We start from the raw sequence: 17,771 nt of genomic DNA, 5'->3' as shown, positions 1-17,771 counted from the left end.
TATCATTTAATAATTTATAAGCTTCCAAATTACGCGCATTTAGATCAGTAGATTGCAATTTATTTTGTATAGTGCAGTCACTGAAGGTAAAAATCAACGATTACCTTCAATTTCGGTGAACCTTCATCGATTTTCACGAAAATTGGTCAGTAGTTACAGGATACGTCAAGAAACAAAGGTGACATGGTACCACCTTGTGCCTTTACCCTGAGGGTGGATACCGCCCCTTCTCGGGGGTGAAAATTATTTTACAAAAAATAAATGCACAAATCAATAAAAGAACAAATTAAAAGCAAAATTTATTATATAAAGTTAATAAAATAAGTCAATACTTTTTAAGGTATTAAAGATCAAAGATTTTAATTATTTGTGAAAAAAATGCATGTTTTGAAAAGGTTTTTTGTAAATCACTGAAAAACTAAGTTTTTACAAAAAAGTTAATAGTAGTTTAATTCGTATAGCTTATATTCTAAGAATAAACTCTTAAATCACGCGTCTTTCGATTATAGAGCTACAACCCCTTCGCAAGAAAACGACCCCATATTCCCGGCTTAAGAGAGAGTTGTTCTTAAAATAATTTAAATTAATTATTTGGCGACTACATATCGTTTAATAATTTATGAGCTTGCAAAATATACGCATATCAATTATTGAATTGCCATTTTCTTTCTATAGTGCAGTCACTGAAGGTAAAAATCAACTAGTACCATCGATTTCGGTAAATCTCCATTTATTTTCACGAATTGACAATAACAACTTGGGGTTTTAGCCTGGGGTATATGTCACCCCTTCTCGGGAGTGAACATTACTTTATTAAAAATAACCCCACAAATCGAGAGAGGGACAAATTGTAAGCAAAATTTGTTATATAATGTGATTAAAATAAATCAATACTTTTTGAGTTATTAAAAATCAAATATTTTAATTTTTGGAAAGAAAATGCATGCTTTAGAGCGATTTTTCATAAATGACTCAAAAACTGTAAGTTTTTACAAAAAAGTTTTCATCAATAAAATTGAAGCTAATAAAAAATGTAATAAATTGCTTACTTGAAAAACCCTTTAATGTTAATTTAAAGTAAGTTATTGGTAATTAAATGTATATTTTTTTCCGCGACTGTTAAAATCTAAGGGTTCAAGCTTAAATAACGGGAAAGAGATGCATTTTATAACACTTAGGTACTAAATACTTGTCAAAGTACTTAGAAATACCTATGAAAAATAAGATGCAGAAAAAGTTGATAGTATCAAAATCCGCTCACCAATTTTCGTGAAAATGAATGGAGATTTACCGAAATCGAAGGTACTAGTTGATTTTTACCTTCAGTGACTGCACTATAGAAAGAAAATGGCAATTCAATAATTGAGATGCGTATATTTTGCAAGCTCATAAATTATTAAACGATATGTAGTCGCCAAATAATTAATTTAAATTATTTTAAGAACAACTCTCTCTTAAGCCGGGAATATGGGGTCGTTTTCTTGCGAAGGGGTTGTAGCTCTATAATCGAAAGACGCGTGATTTAAGAGTTTATTCTTAGAATATAAGCTATACGAATTAAACTACTATTAACTTTTTTGTAAAAACTTACAGTTTTTCAGTGATTTACAAAAAACCTTTTCAAAACATGCATTTTTTTACAAATAATTAAAATCTTTGATCTTTAATAACTTAAAAAGTATTGACTTATTTTATTAACTTTATGTAATAAATTTTGCTTTTAATTTGTTCTTTTATTGATTTGTGCATTTATTTTTTATAAAATAATTTTCACCCCCGAGAAGGGGCGGTATCCACCCTCAGGGTAAAGGCGCAAGGTGGTACCATGTCACCTTTGTTTCTTGACGTATCCTCTAACCACTGACCAATTTTCGTGAAAATCGATGAAGGTTCACCGAAATTGAAGGTAATCGTTGATTTTTACCTTCAGTGACTGCACTATACAAAATAAATTGCAATTTACTGATCTAAATGCGCGTAATTTGGAAGCTTATAAATTATTAAATGATATGTAGTCGCCAAATAATTAGTTTAACGCATTTTAAATACAACTTTCTCTTAAGCCGGGAAGATAGGGTGGTTTTCTGGCGAAGGGGTTGTAGCTCAATAATCGAAATGCTCTTGATTTAATAGTTTATTCTTAGAGTATATAAGCTATAGGAATTATATTCGCAATACGATATATTTTAAGTTTTCTCAGCATCTTTCTCTTAAGTTAAATCAATTAAAGGGTTGTTTGGGGGTGAAGGGGATGAGCTCAAAAATCGAAACTATATAATTTCAAGAGCTCATAAATAGCTCGTAATTCTGCCGCAAAAACCGATTCAATATTCCTATTTTTAAGTAGTGGGGGGGCTGACTCAGCCCCCCCCACTAGGGTATTAAATTCCTGCTCAGTGGAACGAGCTCAAAATTTTTAGTTTGCGGAATATGAGAGCTCATAAATAGCTCATAAATCAGGGCTATTTGTTTTTTAATTTTTGCAAGTGGGGGGGGGGCAGCTCAACACGGGTGAAATGAGGACATTCACTCACATGATACTACCTGAATATACCGGAATAAAATGTTACAATAAAATAGTCAATATATTAACTCTCAGTAATTCTTCACATAAAGGTTTTCGCCAAACTGTGTATTCATTTTTAATGGACAACACATTTTACAGTATTGATGGATTTTTAAATTTTTAACATTTTTGCAACAATAGTTCTAAAATTTTTATTTGTAACTTTTATTTATTTCTTATTTATTTTATTTTAATCACTGTTTTATTTTAATCATGTGTACTTTTACTATATATTATACTCTATTGTACTAAAATTTTGACTAGTCCGATAAGATTTATACATTTTTTTGTAAGAATTGTGTAAACTTTGTGGATGAATAAATTCTATCTATCTATCTAATGCCCTTTATCTTTTTATACGTTTTTCAACCATTTTGATACGAGCTACGAGCTTTGCCGTTATCCTTATTAATTTACTTGGTATAGCTTTGGATTTTTTAGTTGATAACTCTTGATTGAATTTTTATTTATCAATGCAAAATAAAAATATATTTAGCTTGTTGCTGATAATTTTGAACTTTGTTAACAAACTGTAAGTTGGATACTATAATGGTTACTGATATAGTTATCTCAGATCAGTTTATTGTTATTAACTTAGCTTAGATAAAGCTTTTATCTAAATATTATATAAACCTTCCATTTATATTTTTAGCCTAAGACTACGTGCACAAATAATTAAAAAGAATTTGTTTTAAACCAAGTAGATTTTACATAATTAACACAAAGTATATGACGTATATATGTAACATTTACATGATTTTAAGAAAAATAAAGTTTAAATGTACAATTTTTTATTAGAAATCTTATTTTAAATCTTTGATTTTTTAACAGGATGGTACTCCCATTGTAGTTCAGAGTAATAAGGATTTTCTCGGGACACTCAAAGATCCAGGTAGTTGACTACTTTTTTAGTTACTGTAGACCTATAGGAAGAAAACTTACCTGTTTCCTGCCTAGAGTTATAGTTCGTTTTTTAATTATTAACAATTTAGTGCAAACATCGCGATTTTTTCGATTTTTTGCACTCCATTCAAAAGCTAAATAGTTGACATAAAATTACAAAATTTAATTTTTTAGAACATTGAAAAAACTTCAAAATGCCGATTTTTGAAAGTTAAAAAGTTAATTTGTTGCTACGCAAACTGCAAAATAAGTGAAAATCGTTATTTGTTAATAAGTTTTACTAAAACTACCTTAGAACTTTAGTGTTTCACCCAAAGTTGGGTATTGGCATTGGCATCGGATCACACTAGTTCGCTCCCAAGGACAAAAAACCCTCTTAATTACATACTAGTTCGCTCCGAAAACCATAACCTAGTTCGCTCCCATTGTTAAGCGCATTAAGTAATTATCTATTAAGTTCTAGGAAAATTAATATCGGCAAAATTGGTACTGTGATTTTTGTATTTTATATAGAAATTGTACAGAATATTGGTTGTTACATATTTATGTAGACAGTGGAATTAGATTATTTAGATTTAGCCCAATAAATGACCGTTTTGGAGTGTAATTTTCTGCGTTACGACGAATTTGTTTGAAAATTTCGTTTTAGGTTCTGCTTACCCTTTACTTCAAAGTTGGACTTATGCCGTTGGTTGCTTTTACTTGGGGGTGAAAGCCCCCAACGGTCTCATGGGTGAGAAAAAATACTTTTGAAATTATTCCAAAAATGGATAAATTGACTAATTCTAAGCAACTTTTGTTTTTAGAGAGTCTTTTTAACTAAGTTATTACTTTTCGAGTTATTAGCGAGTAAAAATGTTTATTTTTCGACAAAAGAAAAACACGTTTTCTCAAATAACTGAATAAATAAGTATTTTGTTGAAAAAAATAATGTGCTTAGCAAAAATGCAGCTTGATTAATTTCGCTGTGTATCAATTACAATGGTTTTCACACAAATCGTCCATTGCCTTCCGCTTAACACCATTACTTGTAGTTTTTGCTAGTTTAACGCTGTTTTTGATAAACTTTCATGGGTGTGGTTATCACTATATTCAACTATACTGTTACAAATATTTAAAGTTTTAACAAATGCTTTGCAACTTCTTCCTACACACTGTCAACCTTTAATATTATTAGCAAGCATTTTATGGAAGTTATACTTGTAATTGTCAATAAATAACATAGACTTTCAGATTTCTCCATCATGAACTAAAGACACTCAAACCGTAACTAAAGTAATAATGATGAGATTTGCACCACCCCTCTATCTTATCATAAAATTTCAGGTGACTACTAATTACCAACCTTTTCAAACAAATAAATATCACTTGCAATTTCTTATACGTAAAAACCCAATCAAATATTTAACAAGGGAATATGAGCTCTAACATCATAATTCTTTAGTGATAATATGGTTATAATTTTAATATAATTTTAAGTAAGAAGTAGTTTTATATTTAGGTAAATACAAGTTTGAGATATATTTATTAATTTTTTTATTAATAAAATGTATTAAAGTACCTGCTTTATGAAGGAAACATTGTCTATATACGACGACCCTGGCTATTAATTATTATTCATTGTGTACCCAGTAAGGGCATTTTTAAACTATCTTTTCAAAGAAATATATGGCCGGAGCGAATTTACCTATGCTCCTTTTCTGTAGGGTATTAAAATCTGGCCGCCGGAGCGAACTAGTATATGCCCATTGGCATACTTAACAAACCTTCAAAATTTGAGACCGATCCATTAATTAGTTTAAGAGGTATTCTATTTGTTTATCCCAGAGACCTTTATTTTGCAATAAGATAAGACAGAAAATAGTGAAGATAGACAATTCTGAGTATGCCAAATGAAAGTAGAAGAGTGATAGTATCAAACTGTATTAAAAAAAGATAAAAAAAATAATTAATATAGTCAAAAATCCTAATGCCAAATTTTTGAAATGTTGTAGTTTATAAACATTTATAATAACTTTAAAACTGTTGTCCGTAGAAACAATCTTTTTATATATTCGAAAAGATAGTATTTTAACACGAATTTTCAAATAAAAAAATTTAGCCTGGGTTCATTTGGGACAAAGTTAGCATATGTTTTTTTTTTAATTCACAGCTAATTTGTTTATAATAATTAAGGAATCTCACTAATGTCATTTTAAAGAATGGGATTTGTATTTTTTCTTAACAAATTTGCACAAACAGTGTACCTTCACAACACCCTCTACGATTTTTCAAAAATGTAGTTCAAACGATTACTAGTGGGAACCTACAAATCCACCGAGTTAAAATACCTAAAAAGCAATTTCAAACGAATATAATTTTCTGTATCTCCGGATCAACTCAATGGATTTTGATCTTTCTTTTTTTAATTTGTATGTAATTTCTACGTACATTACAAATATGCAATTTGTTTATAAATTTATTAATTAATAAACAGTCTAATTTGTTTAAACAATTTTTGAAAAAATATTTTTTTTACAAAAATCTATTTTTTAATCATAGTATCATTAATGATCATAGAAAAAGTTAAAGTACACTTTAATAAATAAATGATTTTTATTAGATAATTATTTATTGAAGATAATTTATTTATTAAAATATGCCTTAACTTTTTCTATGATTAATAACGATAGTATGATTAAAATCATGGATTTTTGGGAACAAATTATTTTTTCAAAAAATTAATAAATTGCATATTTGTAATGTACAGAAAAATTATATACAAATTAAAAAAGAACGATCAAAATATATTCAGTAGATCCCGAGATATAGAAAATGATAGTAGTTTTAATTTTAAATTGTTAATAATTAAAAAACGGACGCGAACTGTAGGCAGGAAACAGGTAGGTTTTCTTCCTATAGGTCTACAATAACTAAAAAAGTAGTCAGCTCCCTGGATCTTTGAGTGTCCCGAACATGGTCTATTTCTAGCTTATTACCCTGGAGTATTGATGCTTTACTGGTTTGTTAATATTTGGACCCTAATTCGAAGGTAGCAGAACTCTTAAAGTTGCCATCCAACATTCCTCATGTAAAGACAAATCCACCTGTTTAACAAACCACGTGATGGGGGAGTCATACAGTGCCCCTAAGGGCGTTATCTTTATAAAATTCATTCATCTTTTGGAATTTTAACTAACAATGTTAATGTAACAAATTTTTATACCATTTAAAGGGTTTATACCTTGGTATTTTTTTGGTGGCTCAGCATTTGATCAACCTTTTCTAACACTGATGATGATATTTTATGTATCGTAAACGTTCTGTGATTTTTTAATAAAATAATTTTTAAATCAACAAAAGTACTTGACCGCATTTAAAAATTTAAAGACTAATGTATAGGGAATTGCAAGGGCTTTCAATCGATATCTTATTTCAAGTACTTCTCCCATGGCCTGAAATAATTTTTGTAATGTAATGTAAGTGAGCACATGTCGCTCATCGGCGACATCACTACTGGAAAGGGAAACCGAATGTCGCTGATGAGCGACATACACATCAAATGTGTTTAAAAAGATTGGTGTTATTCTTAGTAAAATAATCGAAAATACCGGAAAAATGAATGGTGTCGTAGTTCCTGTTAATACTTCTCTTTCATTTTCGTCCTTAGGGTGTTTTTAATTAAGTATGACAATCTTTGTAAGGAGTAATTATACATGAAAAAATAATGACAGTTTGCTCTATAAACGAATGTCCGCAAATACTTCGTTTCCAAGGTATGGGGTGTTGAACTTTCTTGTGTGTCCAAAACCGGTTGAGATATGCAAATGATATTTGGTAGGTTTTAAGAGGTAGTTATGGCGCATTTTTTGACGTACAATAGAGAATTTTATATTCATCATTTGCGCGCATATGGGTAATGGTCTAATTTTTTGAAAGAAAAAAGTAGTATGCCACTGAGATATTTCAAATTAAAAATCATTTTTGAGTTCCTCGTTCAATTTGTGACAAAACATGTATCTCCCCTTTTTTCATATGACGCGCCGTTTTCATGCAAAAAATAAAACACGTTAACGCTTACAAAGTATTCATAATAGGTTTCTATACATTCATATAGAAACTTATATGTAGAATACATTGTAAGCGTAGCGTTAGTATGTTATATTTCTTGCATGAAAACGGCGCGTTGTATAAAAAAAGGGAAGATACAATTTTTTCACAAATTGAACAAGGAACTCAAAAATGATTTTTAATTTGGCGTACTAATTTTTCTTTATTCAGACCATTACCCATATGCGCGCCAATGGTGAATATAATATTCTTAATTGTATGTCAAAAATGCGCAATTGTACGTCACTACCTTTTAAAACCCACCAAATTTCATTTGAATACCTCAACCGGTTTTAGAGCAATAAATACATCTTCAGTTTGTAAGAGAAATTTCAACACCCTGTATCTCGGAAATGAAGAATTTGCAGACATACATTTATAAAGCAAACTGTCATTATTTTTTCAAGTAGAATTACCCCTTAAAGTTTGTCATACTCATTTAAAAACACCCTGTATATGTGTTACACATAACAAAAGAACAAATATAATTACTCTTGACAAACATATTATATTTATCACAAGGCATTTCAATTATTTCTGATATAGAGATGGATGTAGCTATCAAAGTTCAACTTGTATACAAATAACGCCCATTAAAAAATAATTAGTTATTATTCATAAAATTATATATATTAAAACTTACTTTACAGACTGTGTAAATTCTGCATCAGGTGGTATATTAGGTAGATATAATACTAACAAGACTAGAATAACATTAAACAATATAGTTTTGCCTAAACAACTAACGAGTCCCATGATTACTGAAACAAAAACAAAATTATTAGTTATATTTTACGGAAATAAATTTAACTTAATTGGTAGGTATTGTTGTAAGGTTCTTTAGATATTTAATTTTTGAAGGAAAAAAGTTTACAAAAAAGTTAAACCAAAATATGAGAAGAATAATAAATGAATGTATTAATAATAATTAATATATTCTTATTTATTTTAATGCACCAGATAATATAAAACTGTAATTAAAATAACTGTAAAAAACCGTATTTCAAAAATATAATAATTGTAACATTCGGTAAAATTAATTTGTTTATTTATTTAACAGATTTATGGAAACAGACTTTATTTTGCGACAAAATTCAAAAATTGCATACGAAAACTGCCCTCTTAACCTTTAAAACACATTTTGATTTTTGTCAACAGGATACTCACCAACATTTATTTATTTATTTATCAATGAGCAAATGCCCAATTTAAATACAATACAAAAATATAAAATTTTAAAATTTAAAATCCTAATACATAGCATAAAATTATAACTAACATAAACACAAAAGAAACAAAACAAAAACCAGGTCACAATTTAAAATTGATTAAATTTCATGTGCAAGATGTTAGTTGCACTTTAAAAATACTTTGCCTTTCAAAGCAATCCAACCTATCGGTATACTGACTTGCACGCAAACCTAGCAGACCTACATAGATAAGAATTATATCCATAGTTTGTTTGATGGTAGGTAATTTGGAAAGGTTTCATAAGCCTGGTTTGCCTAGAAGGGATATGGAGGTTAATTTTTTCTAACAGTTGTGGACTGAAACTAAGGGAGTGCAACAGATTGTACAGCATAGTTAGGTCCTTGTGCATGCGTCTGACCTGAAGAGTTGTGATGTGGAGAGAACTTTCAATGTTAGAGTAATTGATTTCTTCAACTGTTTGGTGATCCTTAAATGAAATAAATCTTAGGAATTTACGTTGAACCCTCTCAATAGCTTGAATACGAACATTGTAGTAGGGGCACCAGACACGTGAACAGTAATCCAAGTGAGGCCTCACTAGTGAACAGTATAATAATTTAATGCAAATGATATTAACAAAATCCTTAGTGCAGCGTTTGATAAAACCCAGCATTTGAAGTGACTTTGAAATAGTCACCGATATGTGTGGCATGAATGATAAAGTGGAATCAAGGACAACACCTAAATCTTTAATCTGAATTAGACTCTAAAAGACAACCTTTTATAGTATAGATCTGGTTGGTGGGGTTTCTGCTACGACTAAAGACCATTAACTGGCACTTTTTAACATTAAGTTCCATACCATTTATTTCACACCAGTGGCTCAAACGGTTCAAATCTGCTTGTAGTTCGTGGTGATCATTGATCATAGATATTCATGATCTTTTTATAAAGCTTTAAATCATCCGCGAACACGAGAGAGTGTGAATGGAGAAAACAGAAGACATTATCATTTACATAGACATTAAAGAGAAGAGGATCTAGGGGCGAACCTTGAGGTACACCAGATGTGACCTGTGACCTCAACCTCATTTGATTATTTGGAACAAGTTTATTTGGAACAAATTGAAATGCTTCAGTCACTCTTAAGGCAGACTGCTGGGGCAGTTTACAACAGAGTGACATACACATACTGCTTAAGTGGTCGATTGTTGACTATGGAATTTCATAATGCTGTTGGCTGCTGACGTTGTGATGTATGAAAGTGAAACGTGGACGATAACAAATGCAAACCAAGTTTGGGAAAGAAAAAGCTTTAGGAAGATCCTTGGGCCTGCGCTGGATGAAGCATCAGGACAATATAGGATAATAATTTACAAAGATCTTGAAGAACTTTAACACAGATGCCAGCATCATAAAAGAAATAAAGTCCAGAAGACTCCAATGGGCAGGGCACCTCAGAAGACATTCTGACCAAAGACCAGTAAGACTGGTGTGGGAAGAAGTCCCAACTGGAAGACCACGCGGACGCCCTCGACTCCGGTGACGAGATAATATAGCATGGAGATAATACAGACCTGAAAGCTATGGGCATGGAGAATTGGATGGCGGTTGCTCAAAACAGAGAACAGTGGAGGCATGTTGTCGAGCCAGCTAAAACCCACGAAGGGTTGTAACGCAATGGAGTAGGTAAGTATGTTAGCTGCTTGAAGCGGTCATGATTGCTTGAGCTGCCATGTGTATGGCAGTGAATATAAGATTATACTGCACCGGACACGATGGGCAAGGTCTTTGAGATACTTATAAAGACGAGATTAAAAAAAGAAGTAATGGAGAAAGGGGGCTTGTCTGAACGCCAATATGGGTTTAGGAAAGGGAAGTCCGCAATCGATGCAGTCAGTCGGATCACGCAATAGGGAACTTGCATAAATTTTTAAATATTAAAATAATATTAAAAAACATAAGGTAACATGATCTTAAAACGCTTGCATGCGAAAAAAACAAATATTTTTAACCCGTACGCTAATTACGGCGCTTTGAAAATGCTATAAAATTCAAATATCTTAGGAGGCTCTTGAACGTCCTTCTATTGGTCTGACGTCAGAGGCCACAGTCATCTACGTCTACGATTAGGTATTACGGGTGTATTACATTTTAATCGTATTTAAATGGATATTACCAGCTATTATTTGTATTCTTGCATAGTTCTACAATCAGTTTATTTACTTTAAAGTCAAATTTATAAATCTTTAGAAATTACTAATGTGTTTATAACGTATAAGTATTATTACTCACGAGGGGTTTTCAAAAGAAAGCGATTAAGTACAACAGTTCATTTAATTCGTCTTTAATTGAAAATTCCTACGTATTATTTATGTTCATCTTATATATTGTAAGTAGTTCCCCAATCAGCTTAGTTTCAAACTGAAATTGGTACCATTATATGTATTATAGTAAACGGTTTTCCCCGTGGGTTTCATCTACCTAACTCTAATCGAAGGATTTCGTATATCCTGGAAAAGATTACGGTGTAATTTGCATAATAATAAAGAAACTAAATTTTTATGAAGTTTATTATATTTGATTGTAATGTTTATTAGTACCTACTGGAGCCTTTCATTATTGTGTTCAAAGCCTTCTGAGAAAAGATTATGGTGATTAGCAAACGTACCGATAGCCAACAAAACCCTTCTTTACAAAGTTAATAATACGCATAAATAAGAAGAATCATTATTGTAATTTTACAAGTTAATATCTTTATCATCTCAGCTTATATGGGCGAACATACGCCCATACGAACATACGCCTGTTTTGGATTACTTCGACAACGAATATTTTACTGTACAACATAAGAAGTACGAAAGTAAATGGCGCTAATAATTATTCCAATAAACAACAATGTAATTTGCAATTTACTTTCGTTCTTCTTATTTTGCACAGTAAAATATTCGTTGTCGAAGTAATCCAAAACAGGCGTATGTTCGTGGAATAGGGTATACTCACACAGCATCCCTCGGTAGACCGCAAGCTATAGTAGAAACATGACTGTAGACCGCATACTATAGTAGCACCAATACTTTTTAGTTACTCTTACTTTTATTACTAAGTTTTGTTTATTTTTAAGTTACTTGTTTCTTTTTTCAACACAAGAAACGACAAAAGTAATTTCATAAAAAAGAACTTTTTGATGCATCCAGGTGCATCCAGGCACTATACAGTACTTATATTGCGCAGATTTGTTTTCCATTTTGATAAAGTATTTTACACACTAAATACACTAAACTACACTAAATACAATAACATAAATACCGAGCAAACGTCACAGTTATTCGACACGCACAACTGGCAATGGCAAACTGCATTCAAAGCAAACGGGCGAAAACGATAAATGTGGCCTGTGACGTCAGACCCAAGCTCGCGCTTTTGAAGTTGTTTGAAACGGAAATTTTAGGCGCGGAACTTTGATCAGATGTTGTACGTACACTATTCATTGTTAAGACGTAATATTTTGAATATAACATTTTTAAACATAAATTAACAATTTTATGCAAAAAAATTTTTTAGTGCAAGTTCCCTATTAACTGCCACATGTAGGAGCAGGCGGTTGGTGGCCTTCTTTCTGGACATAAAAAATGCCTTCAACTGTGCAAGCTGGAGAGTAATAACTGGAATACTGGAGAATTTGGAAATATCCCCATACCTACAAAATATAGTGAAGGAATACTTCTCAAGTAGAAATATTAACATAGGGAGGGGAGATGTTATGCAGACATCGGCGGGGGTGCCACAGGGCTCGGTCTTAGGACCGTTGCTCTGGAACATCCTCTACAATGACATACTAGAAGAAGATCTAGGAGAGGGGACACATGCTATGGCTTACGCGGATGACCTGGTCGTTCTAGTAGAGCACAACAAGAACAGGCTCATAGTGAACACGGCGAATGCTGCACTGGAAAGGGTGAAAACGTGGCTGAATGATCGAGAGTTGACACTCGCTACGCACAAAACGGAAGACTTGATATTAAAAGGACCTAGAGACAGAGAGCACATCTTCTTCACCCTTGAAGGAGAAAGAATAACGCCGGCCGAAAAGGTTAGATACTTGGGAGTGATGCTGGATAGTAAGCAGATATTTGGCGAACATGTCAAATATGCTGCACATAAGGCAGAACAGAGAGCAACAGCATTGGCAATAATCATGCCTAATATAGGAGGCCCAGGTACGGGGAAAAGAAGAATCCTAATGGAAGTGGACACTCCACAATCCTATAATATGCGGCACCAGTGTGGCATCAAGTAATAAACAAAAAAAAGTACAAAAACATCTTAGAGAAAGCCCAAAGAAAAGCCCTATTAAGGGTTGTGTGTGCCTACAGAACGACCTCGACGGTGGCCCTACAAGTTATAGCTGTGGTACCACCAATACACCTGCAGGTAAAAGAGAGTGCCAAAACATACGGCAAGACTAACGAGGAGAAGACAGAAGAAAGGAGAGAAACCATTACAAAGTGGCAAGACGAGTGGGAAAGCGAGCGGAGGGCTGCATGGACAAGGACTCTGATCCCTGACGAGGAGGAGTGGGTGAAGTGCAAATATAAAAGTATGAACTACTTCTTCACGCAATTCCTTACAGGACACGGATCGTTTAGAGCATACCTTGAGAGGATAGGCAACGCAATAGATGATAGTTGCGTAGATTGTGGAGTAAGCGACACAGCAGAACACTGCGTGTTTGAATGCAGAAAGTTTAATGACGAAAGAGCGGAGCTATATGCAAAAGTAGGCATCTTAGGAGCAAACAATTTTATGGCCATAGTGACAAGGGGGGAAAGGGAGTTTAAAGAAGTGATAGAGGCTGTGACAAAAATCATTAAAGGAAAAGAGATTATAGAAAGAGAGAGACAACAGGGGTAAACAAAAGCAATATAAGCAACAGAGAGAAAAAGAGAAGAGTAGAAAAAGAAAAGAGTAGAAAAAGGGAGGCTGCGCGTGCGAGAGAACGGTCTGGGAAGATGTGCCATGCACGTAAGCCGAGAGTGGGTTTAGTTTCGTAGCCATTGTAACATGGATGCATCCGGAGGCAAGGTTCGGATGTACTCTGTTTACTCTGAATTCAACAAACGCCAGGTACGATTGGCCTGGTACGGTCTTTAGAAGATTCCCACTCTCAAAAAAAACTGTACCGGATGGTTGCTGCTTCAAGCAGTCATCAAAAACGCCACAATCCATGAAACTCAAAGTAAACCTTCATGAAAGCAGAAAGTTTTACCAAAATTTTACAACTCTGTATTTCATTCGCAGTATCCACACTCATCCCTGGGCAAAATAAGACATTTTGCTCAACCTCTTGTATGATTTATACCAAAATGACCTTCATATACAATTTGAAACATCTTCAGGAAAATTATGCTGTTATAGAGGAAGAGTTATTAGCTGTAGTGTTTGCATCTCAAAAATTCCACAATTATAATTATGGTAACTCTGTACAATTCATAACAAATCACAAACCTAATGTATATCATAGGTAAGCAAATAAGTCACATTAGTTCTCCTATAGTGTGTCCCACCTTGACTTTACAGTACAGGTTCTTATGACCAACAGTGATGCCAAATTTTATCAGAAACAGGTTTTAAGCAAATATACTTTTTTCTATAGGATAACTATAAATAACTAGGGAATTAAAATTATTGACATTTTGTGGCTGTCAGGGGCCATAAAACATTTTTTTTTCGAAAAATACCTTTATGTGAATAAAATAAAAAATAATTTTGTATAAAACATTTATATAATAATGTATTTAAGTGAATAAATATCCCCTGGGGATGTTTCAGAGTACTGTTCTCCATTAATAAATGCAATCATTATAACACAAAAATACCACAATAATAACTACAGTTGATATGAACTTCAACGAATCAAATGAACTAACTAAAAAATGAACTAACTGAACTAACTAACTAACAATTAATGAACTTTAACGAATCAAATGAAATAACTAAAATTAATTTCAAGTTTAGAATTTATACTAAATTTTAATGAGGGTGTAAACACATTAAAATGATATTAATTTCAGGTTGGAAATCAGTCGTTAAGAATAACAATAAAGTGCAATTAGGATCCAAATTTTCCAAATAAGCAAGGAGTTACTCAATACAATATTATCAGTAATAATTATAAGCTTATTTGATATTATTTGTTATAATTTAATTTAGCTGAATTGACCATCAACAATTATAATTTTTATTCTCAACTCTAGGACAATATAAAACTTTAAACTCGACTGACAAAGACAATCTATTTTATATTTTGCTTGACATTACTTCAGAACTGTCTATACTGTCAATACATAAATTAACAACTATAGAACAACATCCACTTTTAATGTTGGATATTTTAACATTCTTAACCAAAAAAGTTATTACGTACCTATATTGATTATAAAATTGCTGATTATTTCTCGAAAATGACTATCACTCAAAAAACACAATGAAAAATATTGTTTTACTACAATGGTATTGACTGTAACGAGTTAGTTTTAATTTAACATTTTTAGGGCCCTACATTTTTAAGACCCTGGTAATGTTCAATTGAAAATTCTTTTAAAGAAAATCGGCATCACCGTGCTAAAAACTCCCATAAGGATTGCATTGCTATATGTTCGTGTACTGTAAAGTCAAGGTGGAACAGACATTAGGTTGCAACAACTAAAACTGAAGCTACTGAAATATGATAGTTTTATTTACAAATTCACTATGTATCTGGTCAACATTTTTATAATGCCGATTATCTTTCTAGAAATGTAAGTGGTGAAAGTGAAAGGAATGATGCTGATATGAGTGAAATGGTGCATTCATTAGAAAAGCATTAAGAATGAGTATCAGTGATACTTAGTGTGACCAACTCCAATTCAGTCGATTTCGGGACAAGGCCGAAAAAAATACCTGAAATCCGGGACTTTTCAATGAAAATCGGGCCATTTTTTAAGAACTTTAATATCATCATTTTATTGATTATTTAACATTTTTATGTTGTCAAAGTTCACAATAAAATGCATGCGTTTTGGATGGGGTATTAGTATTATACTGTACAAATTCTCGACTTTTTTTCAGGTCACCAATTCAATTTGATGTGAATTCATAGAAGAATAACGTATTCAAAATAAAATTTTACCAAAAAATGTCTAAAATTCGGAGATGGGCTGGAAGCCTTGTCCGGGACGCCGGGACACAACTTCATAATTCGGGCCATGTCCCAAATTTTTCGGACTAGTTGGTCACACTAGTGATACTAGAAAGATTCAGTTGAAAACAGAAACAGGAAAAGATAATGTATTGAGTAAAGTTATTGATTGTTGGCTGAGTGAGTGGAAGAATAAAAAGTATAAAGAAGAGATGTAAGTTTTTCGCACGTTAAGAACTAAGTTGTTTGTTAATGATAAACTTTTATTTTTCAATGATAGAATTGTTGTACTTACCTAAAGTTTTGCAAAAAGAGATGTTTCAAATTATACATGAAGGTACTCAATGTTGGTATAAATCATACAAGAGATCGAGCAAAAGATGTCTTATTTACCAGGAAAGGTCTACCTGTTCAGATGTAGTTGTCAGGTGTACCCAGTCCCGGTGATAGGGTATAAGGTACCCACCTGCAAAAGTAGCATAGGCGCTCTTCGTTTTTGTTAATTAATATTTTGTATAATACCAACAGACAAAAAACTCATTTTGGCGCCCCCCAAACAGGGACGCCCGCCTGCATTGCATCCCTTGCAGGCCACTTATCGCCGGACCTGGGCCCTGGGTGTACCTGATAGTGAGTGACTGACTGAAGGTGCAAAAGAATGGTGTTATGATATTGTAAATTAGAGGAAAAAGTATACATTCAAGCCTAAAATTGGGACAAGAAAACTTTTCTACAATGAAGGCAGTGCATTACAAAAAGAGAGAGTGATGTCTACAGAAACTGAATTTCTCTTGAGAAAAATGAACCCTGTTGTTTCTGATACCAGAAAATTATGAGCATGTTCTTTATAGACAGGACAGAATACAGAATGAAACAAGGTATGACCTTAAGACCTTCAAAACTTAACAATCCTGTTCAAATTTATGGTTATAAAGGTCAATGACCACTTAAAACCATAGAGTAGCAGGATTTTTACCATAAATATCAATCCTAATACAATTTACCTTTCACTTCAACTTCAACCACTGTAACATGAAATGGATAAATCAAAATTTGTCAGTCATTTTAAAACATTAGAAATTGACCTTACCTCATTTTCTAATGTTAAATAATAAAAATAATGCGATTTCACAGTTGTTACCATCAAAAGATGATGTACATCATAGTGTACAAAACTTGTTTAATCAATAGTATATATTTTCGAAATTGAAAAAATACTAAAGTTTAAGTTAATAAATAGGTATGTAAATTTTTGGCATACCGGCAAATAATGATTGGAATAAGGAGTAAATTTATTTGAATGGACAAAATTCATATGAAAATCTGATCACTTACCTCTTAATCAGTCAAAATTCCATACACACTATATGCACAACTACCACCTAATAAAGGATCTCCAAATTATTTTATTTGTGACCTGTGGACTTGTATACTGATTAGTTTTTTCAATGTTAATTAATTCAAAAGCAAAACGTACGGTACAACGTACAACATCTCACCTAAATGTCATTATTTTTGACGTTTATTATATATTTTTTCTGGTACTTCTTGGACATGACACGAGACACGAGGGCACCAGTGGGAAAGAAAGAAGAAACAACCAGTGGTTTTAAACAATGAATTTTGAACAGTGAGTAGTTGTCTTTCTGTTATAAATTAAATTAACTTCTTTACAGAATTTACGTGATAATTGTATACAGGAATATATAAGTCTATAGTACTTTATATAAGTCTTGGTTCATTTATTATCAAAGATAAATAAAAAGAACGAAGACAATATTTTCATTGATATAAAGAAGATAGTAAAAAGAAGAATCGGCAGTCACCCATTTTGGATTAGAG

General features: G+C 32.2%; 1 protein-coding gene across 1 annotated transcript in view; it reads right to left on the bottom strand.

Annotated features, from left to right (window-relative positions):
* LOC126887242 (adipocyte plasma membrane-associated protein Hemomucin-like) overlaps window positions 1-17,668 on the bottom strand; it is a 48,674-nt gene extending 31,006 nt beyond the window's left edge. Inside the window, exons 1-2 of the mRNA XM_050654649.1 lie at window positions 17,265-17,668; window positions 8,202-8,319 (exon numbers count right to left, since the gene is read on the bottom strand). Of these exons, the coding sequence (XP_050510606.1) occupies window positions 8,202-8,314 (113 nt within the window). The 5' untranslated portion in view covers window positions 8,315-8,319; window positions 17,265-17,668. The remainder of the gene's footprint in view (window positions 1-8,201; window positions 8,320-17,264) is intronic.
* Window positions 17,669-17,771: the final 103 nt, after the last annotated feature.

This window comes from Diabrotica virgifera, chromosome 6 (assembly GCF_917563875.1).
Source record: "Diabrotica virgifera virgifera chromosome 6, PGI_DIABVI_V3a".
Classification (NCBI taxonomy): Eukaryota; Metazoa; Arthropoda; class Insecta; order Coleoptera; family Chrysomelidae; genus Diabrotica; species Diabrotica virgifera.
Note: the sequence above shows the minus strand (reverse complement) of the source record. Positions and strands in the feature narration are given on the sequence as shown.